This window comes from Meriones unguiculatus, chromosome 2 (assembly GCF_030254825.1).
Source record: "Meriones unguiculatus strain TT.TT164.6M chromosome 2, Bangor_MerUng_6.1, whole genome shotgun sequence".
NCBI classification, from domain to species: Eukaryota; Metazoa; Chordata; class Mammalia; order Rodentia; family Muridae; genus Meriones; species Meriones unguiculatus.
The window spans coordinates 162,517,024-162,540,126 of record NC_083350.1 but is presented as its reverse complement, the minus strand read 5'-3'; the positions used below and the strand labels follow the sequence as shown (position 1 = coordinate 162,540,126).

At 39.0% G+C, this 23,103-nt stretch overlaps 2 protein-coding genes across 3 annotated transcripts in view; one reads left to right on the top strand and one right to left on the bottom strand.

The window, feature by feature from the left end:
* The window catches only part of Nbea (neurobeachin), a 525,499-nt gene that overhangs the window by 284,129 nt on the left and 218,267 nt on the right, over window positions 1–23,103 (top strand). For both annotated transcript variants that reach the window (XM_060378339.1, XM_060378338.1), the window contains exon 37: window positions 2,609–2,775. In XM_060378339.1, the coding sequence (XP_060234322.1) occupies window positions 2,609–2,775 (167 nt within the window). The remainder of the gene's footprint in view (window positions 1–2,608; window positions 2,776–23,103) is intronic.
* On the bottom strand, window positions 7,102–7,906 carry LOC110540424 (small ribosomal subunit protein uS5-like). The gene is given in 2 exon segments (XM_060378337.1): window positions 7,102–7,582; window positions 7,585–7,906. Coding segments are annotated over 2 exon segments (654 nt in total). The 5' UTR covers window positions 7,802–7,906; the 3' UTR covers window positions 7,102–7,145.

The following is a 23,103-nucleotide window of genomic DNA, read 5'->3' as shown; positions in this document are numbered from 1 at the left end:
TACTCAATTTTTTTAAAAACCTCTTAAAACATTAATAAAAGTACACACACACACACACAGAGGTAGTTTAACAAAGTTAAGTTAATATCACTTCAGCAATAAAAATGTATATTTATCAGAGTATTGTACAGTATTTTGGTTGGCTAGAAAACTGAATTATCTCCTTTTTGAAGAATATGTTTATATATAAGATATCAAAACTCAAAAAAATTAATCACATGTCAACAGTGGTAGTCAATAAGATTTAGATTTTTAACTGAATTTCCTGAAGGATCAATTTTGAGGCAATCATGTTTCTACTAAAAAAAAATTCAAGATGTTTAGTGGGGATATAAGCAGACCAATATTTGTCTTATGAAACATTTCAAATATATTTTCTGACATGCAGATATTAGCTCTAACCTTTAGCACACATTTAAACAAAGGGCATTAAGACACAGGCGGGGTTCCTTTCTCATCTGTCTGTTACTGTTCACATGAGGATTTTTTAGGCATTGTTCTGTAATTGCTCTGCTGACCACAATGAAAGTCCAATACTCCCAACATTCTGTTTGTGTCCTGTGTGCATCTCTGGCTTCCCTAGAAGAGAAGTAAGATTTGCTCAGACTCACCCCAAGTCTTGCATTTCCTGAGACAGCAGTGAGTTTAGTTCTCCTGTGGGTGTGCAGAGGTGGCACTGGGTGATTCCAAAGACCGTGAACATGAAGGCTGGATGTTTTTAGGACTCAATGCACAATGTATACTGCCAATATAAGTCTAATTTTGAGATAATAACCACTGTTGCTAATAGATACCCACTGGCTTTTCAACTCTAATGTTTATATTTATTTTATGTTAGAATGATGCTAATAAATTTATTGGTATGTGTATATTTATTTATTTATGTACATGTGTGTATGTATTTCTGTGTGTCTGTGTGAATCTTTGTGTCTGTCTCTACGGGTGTATGCATATTTGTGTGGAAGGTGTTTGTATGTATGTGTGTGTATGTATGTACTAGATACATCAGTTTTAAACTGCAAAAAAAAAATGCAGAAGGTATGACATTTGACTAGACTTGACAATTCTATGTAACCCTCAGAGAAACCTGCAGTTAAGGGAGAAACATATTTGAGTGGGTACTGTCACAGTTAAGGCTTTATTTTTCTTACTTTATACTGTAATTGTTAAGGAAGAAAAATGAAAATTTAATTTTACCCTCCAATGAGCTAATGAAATATTAACCTCATTATTGCAGCAGATCTTTGTACTAATTGGTGATTCCCTGTACAAAAAGATAAATTGGACAATGAATTAATCCGTCTTAGATTATTATGGGTTCTCTCTGCAGAAGAGGCTTGCATAGAGTGTGTTTCAGCAGACAGGACTGTGTCCTGATTTGTCCTGTGCAACATGGTTTTGCACAGGGATGACAGCTGGAGCTAGTCACATATATTTCCTTAGATGTTTGAGATGTAACACTAAAATCACAGCCTGAGCTGGTCTGCATAGTAGCCAGTCTAAAGCTCTGTTTTCAGCTCTGTATCAAAGATTTTCATAACAGGGTCTATTGATCATCTGTGATGCTAATGTCAGAAAACAGGAATAAAATACAGACATGACAACTGATGGCTGTGGAGTTGGGAAGATAAGCCTAAGGTGATGATTCTTGTGAGACCTTTTGAAGCATTAAGTGTTAGAGGTAGAAAGGAACATAGGGAAACCTTGTCTTAGCTTCTCACTTTACAGATATGAAGTTGAATGCAAAAGGAAAACAGAGTTTGCTTAAAATGTGAAATAGAATCCTAGTCTGCTAAATGTTTAATTGATTTTTTCTTTCATATTACATTGTCTTTCAAAAAGCAAAACATTATGTGGCAATGACAAGATTTTTGTTTTCAAATTAATTATTGAAATTATATATCTTTAAGTTAATTTGTGATAAATTGTTTTTTAAAAGTAGACTTTTAGTGAGCCATTTCTGCATAATGATTAAATCTGACACTGAAATCAGATTTTTTTCTTTTTTAAATTTTTTATTGATTACACTTTGTTCACTTTGTATCCCCCCTGTGGCTCCCTCCTGCCTCCCCTCCCGACCCTCCCTTTCTCCCTGTTCTCCACACATGCCCCTCCCCAAGTCCACTGATAGGGGAACTTCTGATCCTAGTCTATCAGGTCTCAGCAGGAGTGGCTGCACTGTCTTCCTCTGTGGCCTGGTAAGGCTGCTCCCCCCTTAGGGGGAGGTGATCAAAGAGCAGGCCAATCAGTTCATGTCAGAGACAGTCCCTCATCCCATTACTATGGAACCCACTTGGACACCAAACTGCCATGGGCTACATCTGTGCAGGGGTTCTAGGTTATCTCCATGCATGATAGTGGACCAAAGTAAAAAAGTCATGACGTTAACACTTTTCAAAATATTTTACTTTTACTCTTTTACCTTAAAAAAACATCACATTTTTTTTTTTTCCAATTTGAAAGGTGATTCTGCCTTTCCTAGAACAGAGTGTTAGATATGTCAGGTGAAGATGTTTAATTCAGTTGTGCTTACCCTTCATCTTGAGGGTAGGCATCACATTTTTATTCTTCATAGTAAGGGTGTTCTTAATTCTTGCATCCTTCACAGTCACAGTGCGCACAATATGCTGCCGACAGGAGGGAGGAGGAGAAGATGTGTGACCACCTCATCAGTGCTGCCAAGCACCGTGACCATGTGACAGCCAACCAGCTCAAGCAGAAGATTCTCAACATCCTAACCAACAAGCATGGTGCCTGGGGGGCCGTGTCACACAGGTGTGTGAGGATGGGTGTGGAGGGAGAGAGTGGCACACCACAACTGAAAATAAAACACATTTTCACATTGACCACATACTTATAGTTTAAACATAATTCAAAATATAAAGATGGGCTTTAATTTATTAGTCCTAATCTTCTTTTTGATAGTTTTGATGGAAACTTAATGTTTTAAATTTTTCTCTAATGCTGATAATTTCTACTTCAGAGTAATATGTGATGATTTAACATTTACTTATGCAGGAGTGCTTAAGATATGCCTCTCTTTTTAAAGGACTTCCTTAAAATTAAATTTATGTTATTTTTACTTTTATATGGTAATGACATATAATCACTTACTATAGAGATATAAATATAAATTTTCTGCTTTCTGAAGCTTATAGCTATATAAGGTGTTTTGGTTTGGTTTGGTTTTGTCTGTACACAGTGTTCTCAAAACAACTACTAAAAAAGGTTACTGTGTTTAGACTGATGATGTCATCTTAACATATCTCTCTTTTATTGAGCCTATCGCATGTAGTGATTTACGGTATGTAGATAGGATGCTACTGTGAAGCATTCTGGGAGAAGTGATTGTGCTAGGAGAGGCTTAGTCTGTCCTGGGCTTACAAGTACAAGAATGAGATGAGAAAACAGTAGTGTATCGGTATTAAGGTAATGCTATAGCATAACATCTTAGAAAATGAACGCCAAGTACTTGACATCTATAATAACCTCATTGCAGCCATTATGTTACTTTTGGGGACTATATTATCTCCTCGTGCCCTGCATTTCCAAGGCAGTCTCCATTAATCAAGGAGCTCTACCACCTAGGTGTTACCCCGAAGGATGCTGCACTCTGAGGTGGCTCAGACTTGGCTGCATATCTTATCACCTTTCAAGAGGAGAACATACAACTGCTACTGTGTCAGGGGGGTGCACAACCTCATGCCACATGGGAAATGTGGCCATATTAGGATTGCCCAGTGTTCCACCCTCAATTACGTGCCTCATCACCCATCCCTGGAGCCAAGCAGTCACTTCTTCCTAAAACTCATCTTTGGTTCTGTCCATCCCTATCCGGGTGGCAATTGTGTGCCTTTTTCTGGAAAGACAGCATGCCGCTTCACCCCAGATAGGGTACCAACGACAGACTGGAGAAATAGTTGTACCCAAATCTAGCTTAATGGCTGACTCTGTAAGTTAACTGGGATGTTTGCAAGAGCATAGGTGAGGTCCTTGCAATGGCACTGTTTCATGAAAGATGTGTTCTTGTAGCTCCCTGCACAACTTGGAACAAAGCACAAACCTGAGGCCTCCTCTTCCCAGTAACTGTTACTGTCCATAGAACTGTTGGGTCTTGTGAGTTATTATATTTTAACAGTTGTGTGCAAGCCCAGAGGCACTTTACCTATATTTCAATAGGAATCGTGAATTCCTCATTATGTCAGGAAAATATTATAAAGTAATACTTGCTTGTAAATGTTATCCTGTGATGTCACCGAGGTAGCTTTCAGGATCCATGAGATGGCTCAGTGAGGAAAAGCTTTCAACTCTGAGCACTTGGATTTGACCTCTGGGACCAATGTGGTGCAAAGAAAAATATGACTCACACAAGTTGTCCTCTGACCTCCATACACCCGCCACAGCACACGCAAGCATACTCACATGCGCACACGCGCATGCACACACACAAATAAATAAACGAACCAACAAATAAATTCTTTACAAAGATTTGACTTTTACATATTGTACATTGGCAATAATATTATACATATTGTAAAGTAAAATCACTTTATAAATACAAGAAAACACGGTTTTCACATTTCTCATTTTAATTCAGCAAGAAATGCAATTAACTGCACATTGTAATTTTTATGTCATCATTGGCGACACTGAAAAGCGTGCTTCTAAGTAGAGTGGCTATGATTTCATTAGAGCTCTTTTTTTTTTTTTTTTTTTTTGTCCTGCTTAGAAATGTTTGACTGTTATGAAGCTTTGTGCTTCCTTCATTACTTTGGTTCCCATGCTGCCTGCTGGGCCTCCTTTCACAATGTGTATCTTCTCAGCTCATGACTTCACCCCACCGCTGCCACACTGCCTGCATTGTGATAAGGCTAACCTTGTTTTGTACGTTGTCTCCTCTCCTAGTCTCTTCAGACTCAAGTGTCTCCTCAGGCCACCTTTGCTCTGGTTGTCTTTATCAAATTAACACACTCTTTGTGCATAATCATGCTGTGAATTTATCACCTTTAATCTTCATGGCCCTTACAGCATACAGTTTCTTTTACCTAGATATGGACTCTCACTTTCATCTCTATAGCCAGTGCATAGTAGTCTACATAGAACAGATGTTCAGTATATATTCTTTACATGTATAAAGACATGCCCATACTCTCAAATTGTTGGCCTCTTATTCTTTGATTATTATTATTGCATAAATATGCATGAATTCACAGATGTAACCTGCTGAGTCCACCTTTACTGTTAGTGTATATACGGTTTTAGGGATGACCAGTTTGTATTGGATACCAGTTAGAAGGCTCATATCTGGGAGAGGCTAATTCTCTGTCAAGCAGTCATTAGTTACCTGTAATCCTTTCTGTAGGAACTCAGTGAGGTTTTTCCCTCACCCCCATTAGCATGTATTATTCCTGTCTTGTTAATACAGCCATTTCTAGCCGACTCCCTGGTATTCTGGCTCTTAACATTTTTTCTGCCCCCTCTTACATGACGTTCTCTAAGCCATATAATCAGGAGCTGTGGTGTAGATGTATCCGTTTCATCTGGAATCCTCACAGTCCAATGATCTCTGCATTGTGTCTAAATGTGGTTTTCTGTAATGGTCCCCATTTGCTGCAAAGAAAAGCTTCTTTGTAGAGGTGTGGTAGCTACACTTGTTTATGGGTGTAAGGATAACTTTTAGAATATAGTAAGGAATTACACTGATCTTGCAAAGTGGCAGTAGTAGATTCTGTTCTAAGATCCTTGACCTCCTTAGCCCCAGGAAGCTGATCAGGTTTCTAGTACCAGACATGATTTCTCTCCTGTTGATTGAACATTGAGTCTAATCAGACAACAGTTTGTTAACATAGACATATGAGTGGTATTTATCCCTTTATAAATATCTTGACATGATCGTCGTTGTGGTTCATAGGTGTCGGAGCTGGCTGTTACTTGCGTCCCTCCCTTGGCAGCTTGCATAGTGTTTCCTAGTACTGTGGAAGCTAGGCCACAGGTAGAATGCTTTTACATGATATCTAGTTAAATAAGTAGAGCCCTGTGCTCTACATGTGCATGTGCGATATCCTCAGCAATCGGGGCTTACCATCAGCCTCTCAGAAGCAACCAAGGGTAACAGCAATAGTAGTGTTTAGGGCAGTGGTTCTCAACCTGTAGGTCGTGATCATATCAGATACTTATATTACTATTCATAACAGTAGCACAGTTACAGTTATGAAGTAGCAACAAAATAATTTTATGGTTGGGGATCACCACAACACAAAGAACTATATTAAAGAGTCACAGCATTAGGAAGGTTGAGAACAACTGGTTTAGGGAATCACTAGGACTTCCCTGACAAATCATTCAAAAGGATGTTTTTATTGCCTGATACTGGGGCTTTTGTTAGTCTCTGGTTCTTGTCAGGAGTCTTACCAGCCTAAGTACCATAACTTCTGTGTATGCATGTCTGTGTGTGCGCACATATTTACATTCCAGACTTCAAGATATATTCTAGAGCTATAATAATAAAAACAATCTGATATTGGCACAAAAATAAAGATACAGTCCAGTAGAAAGAGCCAAACATGAGCACTTATAACTACAGCCATCTGATATTATTCAAAGAGGGAGAAAAAATATACGTTGCATACACTGGAGAAAAGAAAGCATTTTCAACAAAGGTCCTGGGGAGACTGAATGTCCAAATGCAGAAGAATGAAATTATACCCATATCTATCACCCTGCGCAAAAATTTCTCCAAATAGACCAAACGCATAAACTTGAAACCTGAAATGCTAAAACTGCTAGACCAAAACATGGGCGGTGCCCTATATTACCTAAGTTTAGGAAAGGGCTTTCTCTGCAGGACTCCATTTCCCCAGGAATTGAGGCCACATTTGAGACTGTGACCTCCTAAGACAACAACAGAAGAGCTTCTCTCCAGCTAAGGAAGCAGCTAGTCAAGTGAAGAAGAAATCCACAGGGTGGGAGAGTACCTTTGCAGCTATATATCTGCCTTCATGTAAATATGTCTACTTTACCATGTATATGCCTATTCTCCTTTTTGACTCAGCCGTGCTACTGGACCTATCTTTCTCCCTTGACTATAGTCTGAATTTTTTTTTTTTTCAGATTTAATTCACTTTATTTTTCTTGTATAAAAACCCTTATGTGGTAGCCACAGCTGGAGCCTGGGTCCTCTGAACGGAGACTCTGGTGTGGGTTTTCACAAGATGATCATTGAATTTCTGATAAGGGGACTTGGTGAACACAGTCTCTTTCCAGAAGTCAGGGGTCAGGTAGCTATAAGTCTTGGAGATGGCATCAAAGGTGGCCTTGGCAAAGTTGCCGAGGGTGGCAGTGCAGCCCCTGGCTGATGTGTAGCAGTCATCAATACCGGCCATCATCAGTAGTTTCTTGGGCACAGGAGCAGAGACAATGCCAGTGCCTCTGGGGGCAGGGATGAGATGCACCAAAACAGAGCCACAGTGGCCTGTCACCTTGCCCGGAACAGTGTGGGGTTTGCCAATCTTGTTGCCCCAATAACCTCTTCGCACAGGGACGATGGAAAGCTTGGCCAAGATGATGGCTCCTCGGATAGCCACTGCTTGGAACACTTAACACCAAGACCAACGTGACCATTGTAGTCTCCAATAGCGACAAAAGCCTTGAACCTGGTCCGCTGGCCAGCCCGTGTCAGCTGCACTGGCATGATTTTTAGTACCTCATCCTTTAGGGATGCACCCAGGAAAACGTCGATAATATCAGATTCCTTAATGGGCAGGGAGAACAGGTAGATCTCCTCCAAGGACTTTATCTTCATGTCCTTAACCAGGCGGCTCAGCTTGGTGACAGGGATCCACTCCTTGTCTTCGGCTTTACCTCCACGAGCCCCGCGGCCTCGGCCACGCCCACGGCCCCTAAGACCTCTGCCCTATTTGCAAACCCTTAGGTTACTGGGGATTTCATTTATTTATTTGTTTTTGTTTGTGTGTGTCTGTGTGTGTTTTCTGAGACAGGGGCTAGGTCTGTCTCCTTCTCCCTCTTTCTCCCTCTCCCTCTCCCCTTCTCCCCCTCTCTGTATTTCCTTCTCCCTCTCTCCCTCTCTCCCTCTCTCCCTCTCTCCCTCTCTCCCTCTCTCCCTCTCTCCCTCTCTCCTTCTTCCCTTGGATGTCCTGAAACTCATTCTGTAGATCAGGCTGGCCTGGAACTAGGAGATCAGCCTGCCTCTGGCTCCCTAGTGCAGGGATTAAAGGCGTGCACCACCGTATCCCATAAATTTGGCATATCCCATATTTATGCCTAGAGTATAGACTTACTTTCTTTTTTATTTATTTATTACAATTTATTCACTTTGTATCCCAGCTGTAGCCCTCCTCCATCATCCCCTCCCAATCGCACCTTTCCTTCCTCTTCTCTAGACTGTATTTTCAACATAATGATATGAAACAGGTATTGAAGATAAAGCAAGCAGCAGTGACCAGACACATCGACAAAATGGCAGATAGACAGGAAGCATATAAAGGTACTCAGTATAAGTTCCTACTAAAATTCAAAACAAGATTCAATAGTGAATGTATTGGAATGTCCAAATTAAAGCAACCTAGAAAAGCTGGCAAGGTGGTTCAGCAAGTAACCATTGCAAGAACTTGAAAGTATATGAAGCATGTGTAACCCACACAAATCCCTATAGAAACGCACATATAGTCAGCTTCTTTGGGAATACTTCAAATGAATGTTAGTTTTCTATATATATAACAATGGGAGATGTGATTCTCCTGAGCAAGTAAGGGGTCACTCAGTAGAATGCTGTTCCTCTGTGATGGCTATGGAAGGAGGAAGGAAACAGAAAAAGTCAGGGAGACAATAGAAGCTGAAAGAATGGCAAGCTGTAGACTGAGAAGAGCAGAAACAGCAGTGTAGGACGGATACTGCTGGAATGTGGTGATGAGGATAGTCAGCTATGTGGGAAGGGTGTTGGACGTTGTTGTCAAGGGCTCAAAAACTGAAAACTGGAAATGTTCTATTCAGTATTGACTTTGAATTATTCAGGGTAATTCCGGTATTTAGGGTGGAAAGGAAGAAGTCTGCATATGGTCAATCTTCCATTCTTGAGATGAAAGCTCTGGAAAAAGGAAGAACTCCTAGTGAGGGGAAAACTTAAAAGCTTATTGTTGTATTTAGCCAAAATTAAAGAGTCTCAAAGTTCATCTGCCTTAAGTCAAAATATAATAAACATGCAAATGAAAAGAAACAAAGAACATTGCAGCATCACAGGGCTTAAAAGGCCTGCACCCCTGACAGAGCTCTAACATTGCAGAGGACTTAGAACAGAGATTGTGGCACAAGTGTCTGCTTGGGTGTAGGGAAGAGGCCTGGAGACTGCCTGACACAACTGATTGACCTAAAATATATGAAAAAAAAATTTAAATAGCCTGGAGTGATGGCACATGCCTATAATACCAGGACTCAGAAAGGCAAAAGCAGGCAGATCTCTGTGAATTTGATGTCAGCATGGTCTACAAAGCAAGTCTAGAACAGCCAAGACTACACAGTGAAACAAAAAAAAAATATTTTTATGTGTCTTTCAGAAGATTCCGTTGAAATGTATAACACATGCAGTTAGAAATACATGAACCACACAGAGGTTTAACCTGTTACACATATAACAGAGGAAAACAATAGGCAGATTAAAAACAGCCAGTCTCACAAACATTAGACCACTTTCTTAGCCATGAAAATCTTCAGTCTCTACTTTTTCTTTTTCCAAATTTTCAGGATTGGAATTTCTCCCTCTATTAAATTGAGCATAAAATTAAAAACTTGTGATCTTTTTCCTCCTTAAAATGAGCCCATCACAATGTCTAATCCTTAAAGCAGTTATTAAAAACTGTACATTCACAAAGCAGTAAAAAAATGAGGTCAAAAGAAGCCAAAACCATACAATGGAAAAAAGACAGCATCTTCAACAAATGGTGCTGATCTAACGATGTTCCCAAGTATAAAAATGCAAACAGATCCATACTTATCACCCTGCACGAAACTAAAGTCCAAGTGGATCAAAGACCTCAACATAAAACCAGACACACTAAACTTGTTAGAAGAAAAAGTGGGGAAGAGCCTTGACCTCATTGGCACAGAAAACAACTTCCTGAATAGAATACCAACAGCACAGGCTCTAAGATCAACAATCAATAAATGGGACCTCATGAAACTAAAAAGCTTCTGTAAAGCAAAAAATACTGTTGTCAGAACAAAACGACAGCCTGTAGACTGGGAAAGAGTCTTCACCAACCCTATATCTGACAGAGGGCTGTTATCCAGAATATATAAAGAACTAAAGAAGTTAAAAAGCAACAAATCAGGCAATCTGATTAAAAAATGGGTTACAGAGCTAAACAGAGAATTCTCTGTAGAGGAATACAGAATGGCAGAGAAACACTTAAAGAAATGCTCAACGCCCTTAGCCATCAGGGAAATGCAAATCAAAACGACCCTGAGATTGTACCTCACGCCCATCAGAATGCTTAATATCAAAAATTCAAGGGATGACATATGCTGGAGAGGATGTAGAGAAAGGGGAATCTCCTTTATTGCTGGTGGGAATGTAAACTTAATACAACCACTTCAGAAATCAATCTGGTGCTTTCTGAGAAAATGGGATTAGTGCTACCTTAAAATCCTGCTATACCACTCCTGGGCATATATCCAAATGATGCCAAACCATACAACAAGAATATTTACTCAACCGTGTTCATAGCACCGTTATTCATAATAGCCAGAATCAGGAAACAACCTAGATATCCCCCAACTGAAGAAATTGTGGTACATTTACATAATGAAATACTACTCAGCAATTAAAAACAAGGAAATTGTGAAATTTGCAAATGGTGGGAACTAGAAAATATCATCCTGTGTGAGCTAACCCAGAAGCAGAAACACATGTGGTATATACTCACTTATAGGTGGATATTAGCCCTATAACATAGGATAAACACACTACAATTTATAGTCCTAAGAAGCTAAGCAACAAGGAGGACCCTAGGGAAGAGGCTGAAACCTCACTCATAAGGGCAAACAGGATAGACATTGGAAATAGGAGAAGACAAGGAACAGGACAGGAGCCTTCCACAGGGGGCCTCTGAAAGACTAACCATCAGGGTATAGAAGGAGATACTGAGACTCATAGCCAAACATTGAGCAGAGTACAGGAAACCTTATGGAAGAAAAGGAAGATAGAAAGACTTGGAGGGGACAGGAACTCCACAAGGAGACCAATAGAGCCAAAAAAAAACTCTGGGCCCAGGGGCCCTGCAGAGACCTATACTCCAACCAACAATGCATGGAAACAATACATGGAGAGGACCTAGACCCCCTGCTCAGAGGAAGGTCCCCCACTGTTCTCAGGAGGAACATCACACCTCTTGATAGGGAATTTACAGAAAAAAGTTCTTAAACATTATTCTGAAGATGATATAAATACCTCCTTTTAATCTATATCAAAAATATGTTTACCATGAACTTATAACTTTTCAGTTATTCACTAAATACATGGCCTTTACAAAATGCTAATAAACTTAAAAGGAAATGTACATAATGTCAGCATTTTTACTATTTTATTTTTTTTATTGTATAGTATTTTATTTGATCATCAAGAAATATTCCCCACCAGCAGGAATAGTGACACCTTTAGTTTCAGCACTCTGGATGCAGAGGCAAGTGCATCACTGTAACTTCAAGGCTACAAAAGGTTTACAAAACAAGTGTTAGGGCAGGCAGGGCGACACAGTGAGTGAGACCCTATCTCCTAAACAAAACAAAACAATGAAAGAAAACACACACACACACACAGAGAGAGAGAGAGAGAGATTAGAGAGAGAGAGCAAAATCCTCACCATGTATCTAGCCCCAAAACTTTAGACAAGCTTTAATGATATATGTACTGTTCTGAATTTATCTGTTTACTTTATGGTTTACATACTTGTTACTGTCATCAAAAAAAAAACCTTGTTTTTATAAGTATTTATAGATGCATGGTTAGAGTATCTAGTATCAACAACATTTTTCTTTTATCTTGTTATTTATTATAATCTATTTATTTTGTATCCCAGCTGTAGCCCCCTCCTTCATCTCATCCCAATCCTACCCTCTCTCCCTCTTCTCCTCCCATGCCCCTCCCCAGTCCCCTTCCATCCGTCTCTAGCCTATCCGGTTTCATGAGGATTGACTGCATTGTCTTCCTCTGTTGTCTGGTAAGGCTGCTCCCCCATCAGGGGTAGGTTATCAAAGAGCCCACCACTGAGTTCATGTCAGAGACAACTCCTGTTCCCCTTACTAGGGAACCCACTTAGAGACTGAGCTGCTATGGCTACATATGTGCAGGGGTTCTAGGTTATCTCCATGAATGGACCTTGGTTGGAGTATCAGTCTAGTTTTTTCTTTTGTAAAAGTTTTCCAAGAGCTGGAGCGATGGCTCAGTGGTTAAGAGCACTGTGTAATCTTCCAGAGGACCCAGGTTCATTCCCAGCATCCACATGACAGCTCACAACTGTCTGTAACTCCAGTTCCAGGATATCTGACACCCTCACACAGATATACATGCAGGTAAAGCATCCATGCACATAAAATAGAAATAAATAAATCACTTTTAAAAAGTTTTCCACATAAAACAGTATCAGCCTCAGAGCCGGAAAAGAATAAATTCAGCCTCAGCTCTTAAAAATTCTTTGACAGCTCTTTTGTTGTTGTTATTATTGTTATTGTTAAAAGTAAAATGACTTCAAGTTTTTCTTTTCATTTTTTCAGTATTTAAGTATTCATCTGTTATTATTGATCATTATAGGAGCAGCTTCCTGTCTTTTAAAAAAAATTGCTACAAAACTTTTGAGTCCCTTCACTGAGTAGTGTCCCGACTGGCCTAGCTAATATCTGCTTTAAAATTCATAGTGTATGTTCAGCTCTCTTCTGTTTTGAATTAGAGTCTACAGCAGCATCTTAGATTAAAGAGTCTTTCAGGTTCCATCTCAACTGGGAATCTTAGCTCTAGGTCTTCTCAATTCCAAGCCTCTCAGCTGTGGTCATCTCAGGCACAATAGTCAAGTCTTGTTAACTTGCTCAGCTAGATTTTAGAAAGATGTCAAATGAAAATTTAAAGGCTTGTATTTCCATGGGGTTGTTTCAGAAAAGCCCACCTTCAGAATCTGTGAGGATAAGCCCTCACATGTCTATTTTCTTGCTGTACTTTAGGTGATCATAAACATACATTTACATGTTTTACTCCTTATGTCTCCCAAATACTATACATGTGTAGCTGTTTTCATAGCAATAAGGTCTAGGCATCATTGTTTCACTATCTGCAAATAAGAGCAAAATGGCAGATTAACATCTGAGTCCAGATGCTGCATCCCTGATATCAGTACTTGTAAGCCTAGAATTTGAAAGAAGGGATAAAACTTGGGATTTGTAAACACAAGTTGTCTTGAATGTATTGTTAGAAAAATTAACAAATCTTCACATCCATTTCACTTCCTCACTTACCTTTCTTCATTTATAGTTACCCCAATTAATATGATTTTCTGTTGCTTACAGTTGTTCAATAGAAAAGTTGTTGTCTGAGAACTTGAAATGTTAGAGATGTTTTTCTCCTTGGGTATGTTTATAAGGAACAGAATTCGGTTTGTCTGGGATTCATTGGCTATTATAAATCACAAGCTTTTATTTTTATCTGTTCCTTTGTTAATTTCGACTTTGGTTAAATATGCCATAGGGAAAGAATTATCCATCATTTCCATCATCTAATGGTTTTGTGGCAGCAGCTGAGCAGATCACCTTTACTCAGTGCTACATTGACGTCTATTATGGGCACTTTACTTGTAACGTACCAAGTTCTTAAGCACCGTCAAGTTGCTGTCTGATGTTTGCTCACTGATGTGACTGCCCTTGAATCTCAGTCTTTCTCAAATGAAAGCCTTCTGCAGATGGTTGCTTCTTTCAGTGTAAACTTGTGGAATTTAACTGCACTGTTAGGATGTGTAGGTCTGTAAACATTTTTGTGAGCATAATTCTTGCTTATTTAGAGTTTCTGACACTTCAAGTAAAAAGTAATTTAAGTGCAGTTATTATACATGAAACCCGAATTTGCAAATAACATGATTGGGTCAGAAAAACAAAATAGCCAATTCTTTGGTGCTGTGAGTACATTTTAATTAGTTTTTCTTCTTTTAATCTTTTATAAACTATCCGAGTTGTTTGAAATTGCTTCAGAGCTAAGGAATAGTTTCCAAGACACTGGCATCTTACCCCTGGCTCCTGGTAAACAGAGGAAAGTTTTCTCTCTTTTGGATTAGTAGGCTTGAGAGATGTGGAGTACCAGGAAAGGGACTGTGAGGTTGTGAGAGGATACTGCAACATAAGGAATATGCCAAAAATCTTACCCCAGGCAGCTCAGGTTAGCAGTGTGCAACCCCCTCTAGACCATCATTCCTAGCACATTTGCGGGTCTCCTTCTGACCTTAAGAGAGGGCTGGTGATGTGGCTCCATGAGGAAGATTCCTTCTGTGCAAACATGAGGACCTGAGTTCAGATCCCCAGCATCCATGTAAAATGTCAGGTTGTCCTGTAAAGTCTTGTAACCCCAGTACTGCTAAGAAGAGATAGGCAGAGTCTGGGGTCTTGCTGGTCAGACAGTCTAGCCAGTGTGAGGCAAGCCAGATTCAGTGAGAAACCCTTTCCCAAAAGAAGTGGAGCAGGAACTGAGCCTGAAGTCTGGCCTACATACTCCCTGAACAATGAATGCAACGTCCACACAAGCACACAGATTTAGACATATATACACACAAAGAACAGGAGTAAAGCTAAGAGTTATGGTGGCCTGCAGTAAATTTTAACTCATATAAAGATGGATGGATTTAAATTTAAAATATGCAGTAAAATGGACAACAGATTACCACAGAATCAAAGAAGGCATTATGTCCCCCTTTATATGAAAGTGTGGTACAAAGCAGAAAAAAAAGACAGATTATAAATAGAGCACTTCAGTGAGATTAAAAGGTGGGCACTCCCTGTGTGATTACCTACATGAAGAGGCAGGACTACCAAGACTCTAGAACCACACCCATCAAAAGTAGCCAAATACAAGCATTTGTTTGTACTCGAGGGAACCTAATCATTGAAACCATTTTCTAAATGTAAAGAGTACAGACTTATTATCTACTTTTGTATTCATGTACAGACTATGTTAACATTATTTTGTTTCTCTGGTTTGTTAGTCCAGTGTTTATGACATGTGTCCATATGTAATAAGCTTTTTAAGTTAATATTCATCAATATTTAGAAATCCATTATGTGACTTTATCTGAACTTATCTAATACCCAGACATTTTGCTATTATGAGTAAGGTTGCACTGTTTCTGTTCATGTTTCTTATTGTTTTCTTTTAATTTTTGTTGGGATATTATCTGTGTGCTATGTTTTCTTGGGTAAAGTTGTTTTCATTGGATTAGGGTTTTCCTTCTAGTATCTTCTGTAGGGCTGGTTTGCTGTGTAGATATTGTATAAATTTAGCTTTGTCATGGAATAGTTTGTTTTCTCCATCTATATTGATTGAAAGCTTTGCAGGTATAGTAGTCTAGGTTGGCATCTGTGGTCTCTTAGAGTCTGCATGACACCTGCCCAGGCCCTTCTGGCTTTCATAGTTTCTGATGAGAAGTGATTCTGATAGGTCCACCTTTATAAGTTGCTTGGCCTTTTTCCCTTGATGCCTTTAATATCTTTCCTTTGTTCTGTAGATGTAGTGTTTTGACTATGATGTGATATGATGTGTTTCTTTTCTGGTCTAGTTTATTTGGTATTCTGTAGGCCTCATATATTTATGGACATCTCTTTAAGTTGGGGAAATTTTCTTCTATGATTTTCTTAAAAATATTTTCTGAACCTTGGAGCCTGGAGTCTTCTTTTTCATCAATTCCTATTATTCTTAGATTTTGTCTTTTCATGGCATCTTTGTTTTCTTGGATATTTTGTATTTGGGACTTTTCTGATTTCACTTTTTCTTTGAGAGAAGTATCAATTTCTGTGAGTGTATCTTCAGCACCAGAGATTCTCTCTTCCATCTCTTGTATTCTATTGGTGATGCTTACCTTTGTGGTTCCTGATCTTTTCTCTAAGTTCTCCAGCTCCAGGGTTTTCTCAGTTTGTGTTTTCTTTATTGATTCTAATTCTGTTTTCATGCCTTGCAACATTTCCTTCATGTGTTTGAATGTGGATTCCTGTCTCTCTATGATGGTCTCTATTTTTTGTTCATTTCCTCTCTATATGCCACTAATTGTATCTCTACTTGTGCCTCTATTTGTTTGGCTATATTTGCCTGTGTTTCTTTGAGAATTTTTTCATTTCCTCTTTCTTTGCCTCCACTTGATTAGCCAAATCTTTGATAGATTTGTTCATTTCCTCTTTAACTGTCTGAATTTCTATGGCTATTGCTCTGAGAGATTTGTTTGTTTCTTCTTTATGAGCCTCAAATAATTGGGTAAGCATAGCTTTAAAGTCATTTTCCTGTGCTTCGGATGAATTGGAGTATTCATCAATTTTGGGGGTTGCTGGTGAAGCCATGATGTCCTGATTTATGTTGGATGTGTTCTTTTGCCATCCCCTGGCCATTGGCTTATCTGTAACCTTCCCTGTTTGTTCCTGGATTCTGCAGACTTGTCTCTCTCCGGCCTCTGGAGAGTTCTTCACGAAGCTGAGAGAGGTCCCATGGCCTCAGCATGTGCATTGGTGCTTTAACTGTACCTGTGGGAGGAAAGTCCATGGGCGCAGAAGGGCAGGTGTGTGTGTGTGGGTGTGTGGGTGTGTGGTAGTGTGCCTTGAAGGACAGAGTGATAGGGAATGTTGAACACTTGAGTGTGTGGGAGGGGCTCTGCCTTGCAGGCATGTAAGGGGTTACTTGAGCATGTGCTGTAGATGTAGCAGGCGCTGGTGATAGTCTCAGTGCAATTTTCTTATGCAAATCCCCTCTCATTTACAAAGCCTCCCCGTTGTTTCCCTGGCTTTAGTAGTTCTTCCACTCACCAACTCAGGCTGTTCAGCTCCTCTACAACTCAGAATCTGTGTGTGCTCATCACCATCTTGCGTCTGCCCCTTATTGTTTTCTTTTCCAAAAAAGAAAAAAAAAAAATTCTGTTGGAAGAACAGCTAAGATCAGAATCATTGAGCCGTGGTATAGACACATGTAGCTCTTGTTCATAAGTTTCCAAGTTATTCTGTTCTTTACATTCCTACACTCTGCCTTTTTCCACTTTACCATTTTAGTGTCAGTATAATTCATTGTGTTATACTATCATTTGCATGTTCTGATAGTTAAAACCTTGACTACCACTTATAATGATCAGTATGATGCCTCATCTTTGCTCAACCTTTGTAAAAAGATTATTATCTTTTTAATTGTGTGCATGACTATGGTGCTGTATGTGCAGATGATAAGTGTCCTTGTGGAGGCTAAAAGAATTGGATACTTGTAGGAGCAGATATTAGAGGTGATTGTGAGCTACCTGATGTGGGTTTGGGAGCTTGGGTCCTCTGTAAGCAATACACATTCCTAACCACTGAGCTGTCTTCTCCAACCCCTTATTGAGTCTTATGGTGACCTCTTGTTACTGGTTCATTTGTAGCTATTCATTATGTGTTCTGGCTCTGAGCCTTTGGTGGAGGTGTGTGCTCATATGTCTCCTCCCCACCAGTCATCTTCACTCTTGTTTTAGTTTTCTAGTCCATAACACCTTTTCTTTTATGGTAGTAATTTTGCTTCTGGAAATGTCTTTTCTTGTAAGACCATTAAGTTGTTCTAAGTGTTCTTCTCAACGCTTAGTGCTTTCACTTTGACTTTGCGCTTGAGACGTGTGTAGACTGTATGCAGGAGGCAGAGTCCCTGTCCGTCTTTGCCAGCTATTTAGTAGACTCAGCAATTATATTAAAAAAGGCCTCCCTTCTTCATACTGTACTAATAGTCTGTTCTGGGTCAATCTTTAATTGCCAGACTTACTTGTCAGCACTCTGATCTAGTTGTCTGTTTTATTTTTAATCATGTACGTTTGTGGGAACATGTACTTGTAAGTGTGGGTGCCCACAGAGGCCAGAAGAGAGCACCAGATGCCCTGCTGCCGAAGTTATGGGTTGTTGTGGCCCACCATGTGTGGCTACTGGGAATCCTACCCCGTTCAGCAAGTACAGCAAGTGTCCCTAACTGCCTCGCATCTCTCTAGCTCCTGGCTGTCTGTTTTTGAACCCAGCTGTCTTGACTGCTATAACTTTTTAAATAAGCCTGGCACATAGCTTATTTTCAGATCTGTGGTTCTCATGTGTTTACCTGACTTTCTTGACCTTTGCACTTCTGGAAAAAAGTGTTACAATTTTTATTGAAATTTCACTAACTCTGTAGAACACATTGAAGAACATTGGCACCTTCATAAAAATGACGTGCAAACTTATTTGTGTGAGGAGCCTCAGCTTGTGCAAGTTGCCTCTTGTTTGTCTTTGGGATGGCAGGTAGTTGTCAATATGAAGATACTGCACATCTTATAAGATTTCTTTTGGAGGATTTGATGTATTTTGAAGCTGTCATAATTGTGTGTGTTTTTAATGTAAGCATGAGCTTGAGACTGATGAACAGAATATAGTTGTTTTCATATATAGACCTTTATCCAGTGATTCTGCCAAACAGTCAGTGGTCACAGTACTACCATTTTCTTAGCTGTTCAGGTGAGTAAAGTATCACCGAAATACTGGCAGCATTGCTCCTTTTCCATCTTGCTTTCAACTATGTATTTTAATGTGCTAACATCGCAGTGTGCTATTTCATGGAATGTGACAGTAAGGTTCTTTCTTGTCCTGATAGCGAGGAACGTTTCAATATTTTTACCATAATTTTATGAGAGATTTTTATGAGTTTTACTAGTTACATTTTCTTTCTCAGACTAAGAACAAGCCCTGCCTTGTTTTATGTAGTTTGTAAAAAGTTTTCATGCTGAGTAGGTATAGAATTTTGTCATGTCTTATCAAGATTAACACATGGTTTTTCTTCGCCCTTTTTCTACTGATGCAATTATTGGAACAGATAGGAGTTATAACATTAATTCTCCAGGAGTGATGGTTGAGGCAGATTGGCCTTTCAGACGGTCTACTTTTCTCAGAGGTTTGTTTGCTGACCTTCTATCGCTGTACTGTTGGCTAACGGTAGTTAACAGTCACTGTCCCCAGTAGGATGCAGCAGGGTGCTGCTCTCTGTGAGGTAACTTCTACCCTAAGGGAGCTCTCTAAACTATGAGAGGGTGCCAGCCCTTAGTAATGACAACAGAACTATAAAGCAGCAGTACTTATTATTGGAATGAGCTATTTACCCTGCAGAGTTAGTAAAGAAACAGTTCAGATTTCCAGGTCCAAGGAATGACACAGGATTAAAACATCAGGGATATTTGAGATAGGTTAAATTAACTGGAATAAAGTATGAGACTGTCTCTGATAAAGATAAGACTGGAAGTAGAGTTCAAATTCAATCAAGAAGGATCTTGATTGCCCAGCCAAAGATTAAGCCTGGCTCTGTAGCAGCTCAATTTTATAGATAAGGAAATGCGTCTGGAGAGGTCAGGACCTGCCTCTGGTACTGCCAAGTCAGAACTGCAAGTTCATAATAAAAATAATAACAATTACACTAGTGTTTCATAAGATAGCCTACCCCTACTAACTAGTTTGTACACTAATTATTTTACTTCTATTTATGAGATAGTTTTTAAAATATTATTCTTTGTCTCACTACATTCTTCAGTTGTAAAATTAACTCAGTGGGGATCTGAACAAAACAAATATTCTGCAGCCATGATAGAGGTAATAGGCATTCATCTCCTATGATATAGGGTGTTCCAGCAAGGTCACAGGATGCCAGAAAAAGACAAACAAACCATATAGTACTTCTGTGTGATTAATGTGAAGGAGTACATCTCAGTCTGGGTTGTAGTCAGTACTTACATTAGTTTTGAAATCCTAACACACATTGCCTGTATCCAGTTATTTTTCCTCGTTATTTTCTTCGTTATTTCTTATTTGCTATGTGCTTTCTTAAGCTAGAGGATAATAGCAGTATGATTCATTGGGGATGATGAAGTATCTTTGCCTTTTCCTTATCTCTGTGCTATACTCATTTCCTTAATATCCAGAACATACTTTATGTGTTATGTTGGGGGTGGGGGGTAAGGGCTCAGTACATAACCTTAAACTCACTGCCCTTCTGGCTCAGCCTCACAGTGCTGGATTCCAGATACCTGACCCCATGCCCAACCCTGTAGTGTGTATTTAGGCACCATGGGAGATCCTTTAAATTCAGAAGTATGAGAGGACTAAAAGGATGAACACATGCTAAGTGAGTAAAAGACTGATAAATAGTTCTCTTATCACCTGGTGGTTATGCAGGGCTCTAATCGCAGCACTCTGAGGGAGAGACACACAGATCTCTGTGAGTTCAAGGCCAGCCTTGTGTACAAAGTGAGTCCAGGACAGCCAGAGAGAAACCATGCCTGGAAATAAACAAACCCAAAACAAACAAACAAAAATTTCTCTTATTCTTATGTAGCATAACTTCTCTGGGGCAGGAAATAATGTCTTTCAGAGCATGAATTACACATACCAGGTGGGATTGTATGATTGTAAAATGAATGAATTATTGAAATTCTTTTGTCATTTCTACAAAATCCTGGAAGTAGATTATGAAGAATGAGAATCCTTTCTGATTGACTGATTGTAAGAGATAGGTTATAAGAAGTTAATTTTAGTATTAACTTCTGATTTATATAATTATTTCTGTGTTCTACTTTAATAATAATGCCTATGTTTCTAACTAAAAAATGTATAAGGTTCTAAGCTGCATTGAAAAGTAAAACGGTTAATTTTAGTAACAAAGGAACTTTAGTTCTTTTGTAAACAATACTTCAAAGTTTAATTTTGCCAGCAAAAAAAAAAAAAAAAAAAAAAAAAAAAATTGCACAGTTAACTCTGCTGTTAACAGCACTAATAGCTCAGAACTTCCTCAAGCCATTAGCTTTTCATTACTTTCAGGCCAGTGGGTACTGATCCATACTGCAATGCTTTCTGCTCACCCATTAAACTGATTAATATTGATAGGATATATGTCTTAGGGTATACTGATCTGAATACTTATTTGGAGAAATTAGACTTAAAAGAAAATTCATAGAAGAGGAACTGAAAAATGAGCTTTGTAAAAAAAAAAAAATAATCAAAATTGCCCAGCTAGGAAGACTCCCTGGATCAGTTTATTAGGTGGTCTGAAATCAAGGCATTGTATGACCTAACAGATGTTTCAGAGCATAGTCAGGAATGGAAGGAAGTGTAGTATCTCAGATCTTAAAGTGAAATAATTTCACCAAAGAACTAGTTACTCCAGTCTGTGTGTGCACAGCAAGAAGCCTGGAGTGGGAGGAGGCAATGCCCTGGCCTTCTTTCAATACCATCCTTATGAAGCAGTTGGGTTTAGTGGGGAAAAGTGGACTCCATGTGCCCCAGTGATCACTGTCAAACAGTGTTCCCAAAGGATTCCTCCACAAACATTTACAATGAAGACAGTAATGGAGGAGGGCTGAGCTCAGAGACCGTGGGCAGCAAAGGATTATGGTTTCCAAATCTGTGGCCTAGAAGGATAAAATAAATAGGTAAAAGTTGACAAATGAAAAATGACTGAAGTTATTTATTAAAATTTCTTTGAATGACAAAACTAATGTTAAAATTCATCAATATGTTAAGGCACCTAGTAGACAGCTTTCAGTAGAAGCTTGGTCTGTATATGTATTTTAACATATTCTTAAATATTAGAAGTACATGGACATTTATGCTCTTTGGAAGGATAATGAGAAAGCCAGGCAGACAGACAGGTGTTCCCTCATGTTGACTGGCCTTGAGAATCCAGTGTAGCTGGTAAATCTCGAGAAAAGCCTCAGTTGAGGTATGCTAGAAAGAATATGCAACACCTCATTCTCTTAGACACCTCACTGACTAAGACATCAAAAAAGTCAATTTTAGGAGAAAGACTGACCAGGATTATATGCACCGATGCCAGTTAGTTACATATACAGTAGGAAGCACAGTCCTTCCAAGGCAGTATGCAAAAACAGCACATTTCAGAGGTGTTGGAAATAGTCGTCTGTGATAGCTCACATCCCATAGTTAACCCGTTAACATGGGTGTACCTACTGTCGCTTCAATATCATTGACACTTAGCACCTGTCTTTGTATGAAACCCTAAACTGTGACTCTTCCTCCTAGTGATAGTACTCTTGTTCTTTGGGTAAGTAGACCTTTTTTGAATCTTTGCTGTAGTTAAGACCTGCAGAAAGTTTTACAGTCACTCAGGGTTGTAAATTTAGACTTTGGAAATTAAAGTCACTTTGAGTTCACATATCTGCTGTCTTAAGGACTTCTTTTCATTATTTGGAAAGATAGACATTAAAATTTTTATTATAAATTTATAATTAATTTTACTCTTGTGTTTATTTTGTGTAAGCATTCAACTTCTACCTGGACAAAAATTATAAATTATATATTTCTGTGTTAAACATTAAAAATTAGTGTTTTTAACAAAATAAGTTTAGGTTCAATGAGTAAGTTTCAGTACTACACAGAATTTTCCATAGTTTGCACCTCATGATACACTTCTTAAAGTTCCAGGAGCTTGTCCACATAAAGAAATAAAAGCGTTAAAGGAGTGGCAGTGTTCATTCTGATTAATCACTAACATTATCTGCATGTATCACATTACCAGGTTGTTCCCCAAGGTAGGAAAAGGAACAAGTTCCACCTTTCCATTAAAAGAATCTAAGAAAAATTATATTTTCTTTGCCTAATACATATAGAGGAAATGTTATCTTCTTTGATGTGTGCCTGGTACAGCAAAAACTCATCTGATGTTTACTGTGCCCACTGAGCTGGCTTCGAAGCATGCTCAGTTAGTACATGGACACCTGGCAGTGGAGACCTCACTAATAGCCTCAGTCTTTCCCACACAGTTTCCCCCGTTTTACAGTCTCATTCGCCATTGTTTGACCTTCCTTTCTGTACAACTCTCCAGTA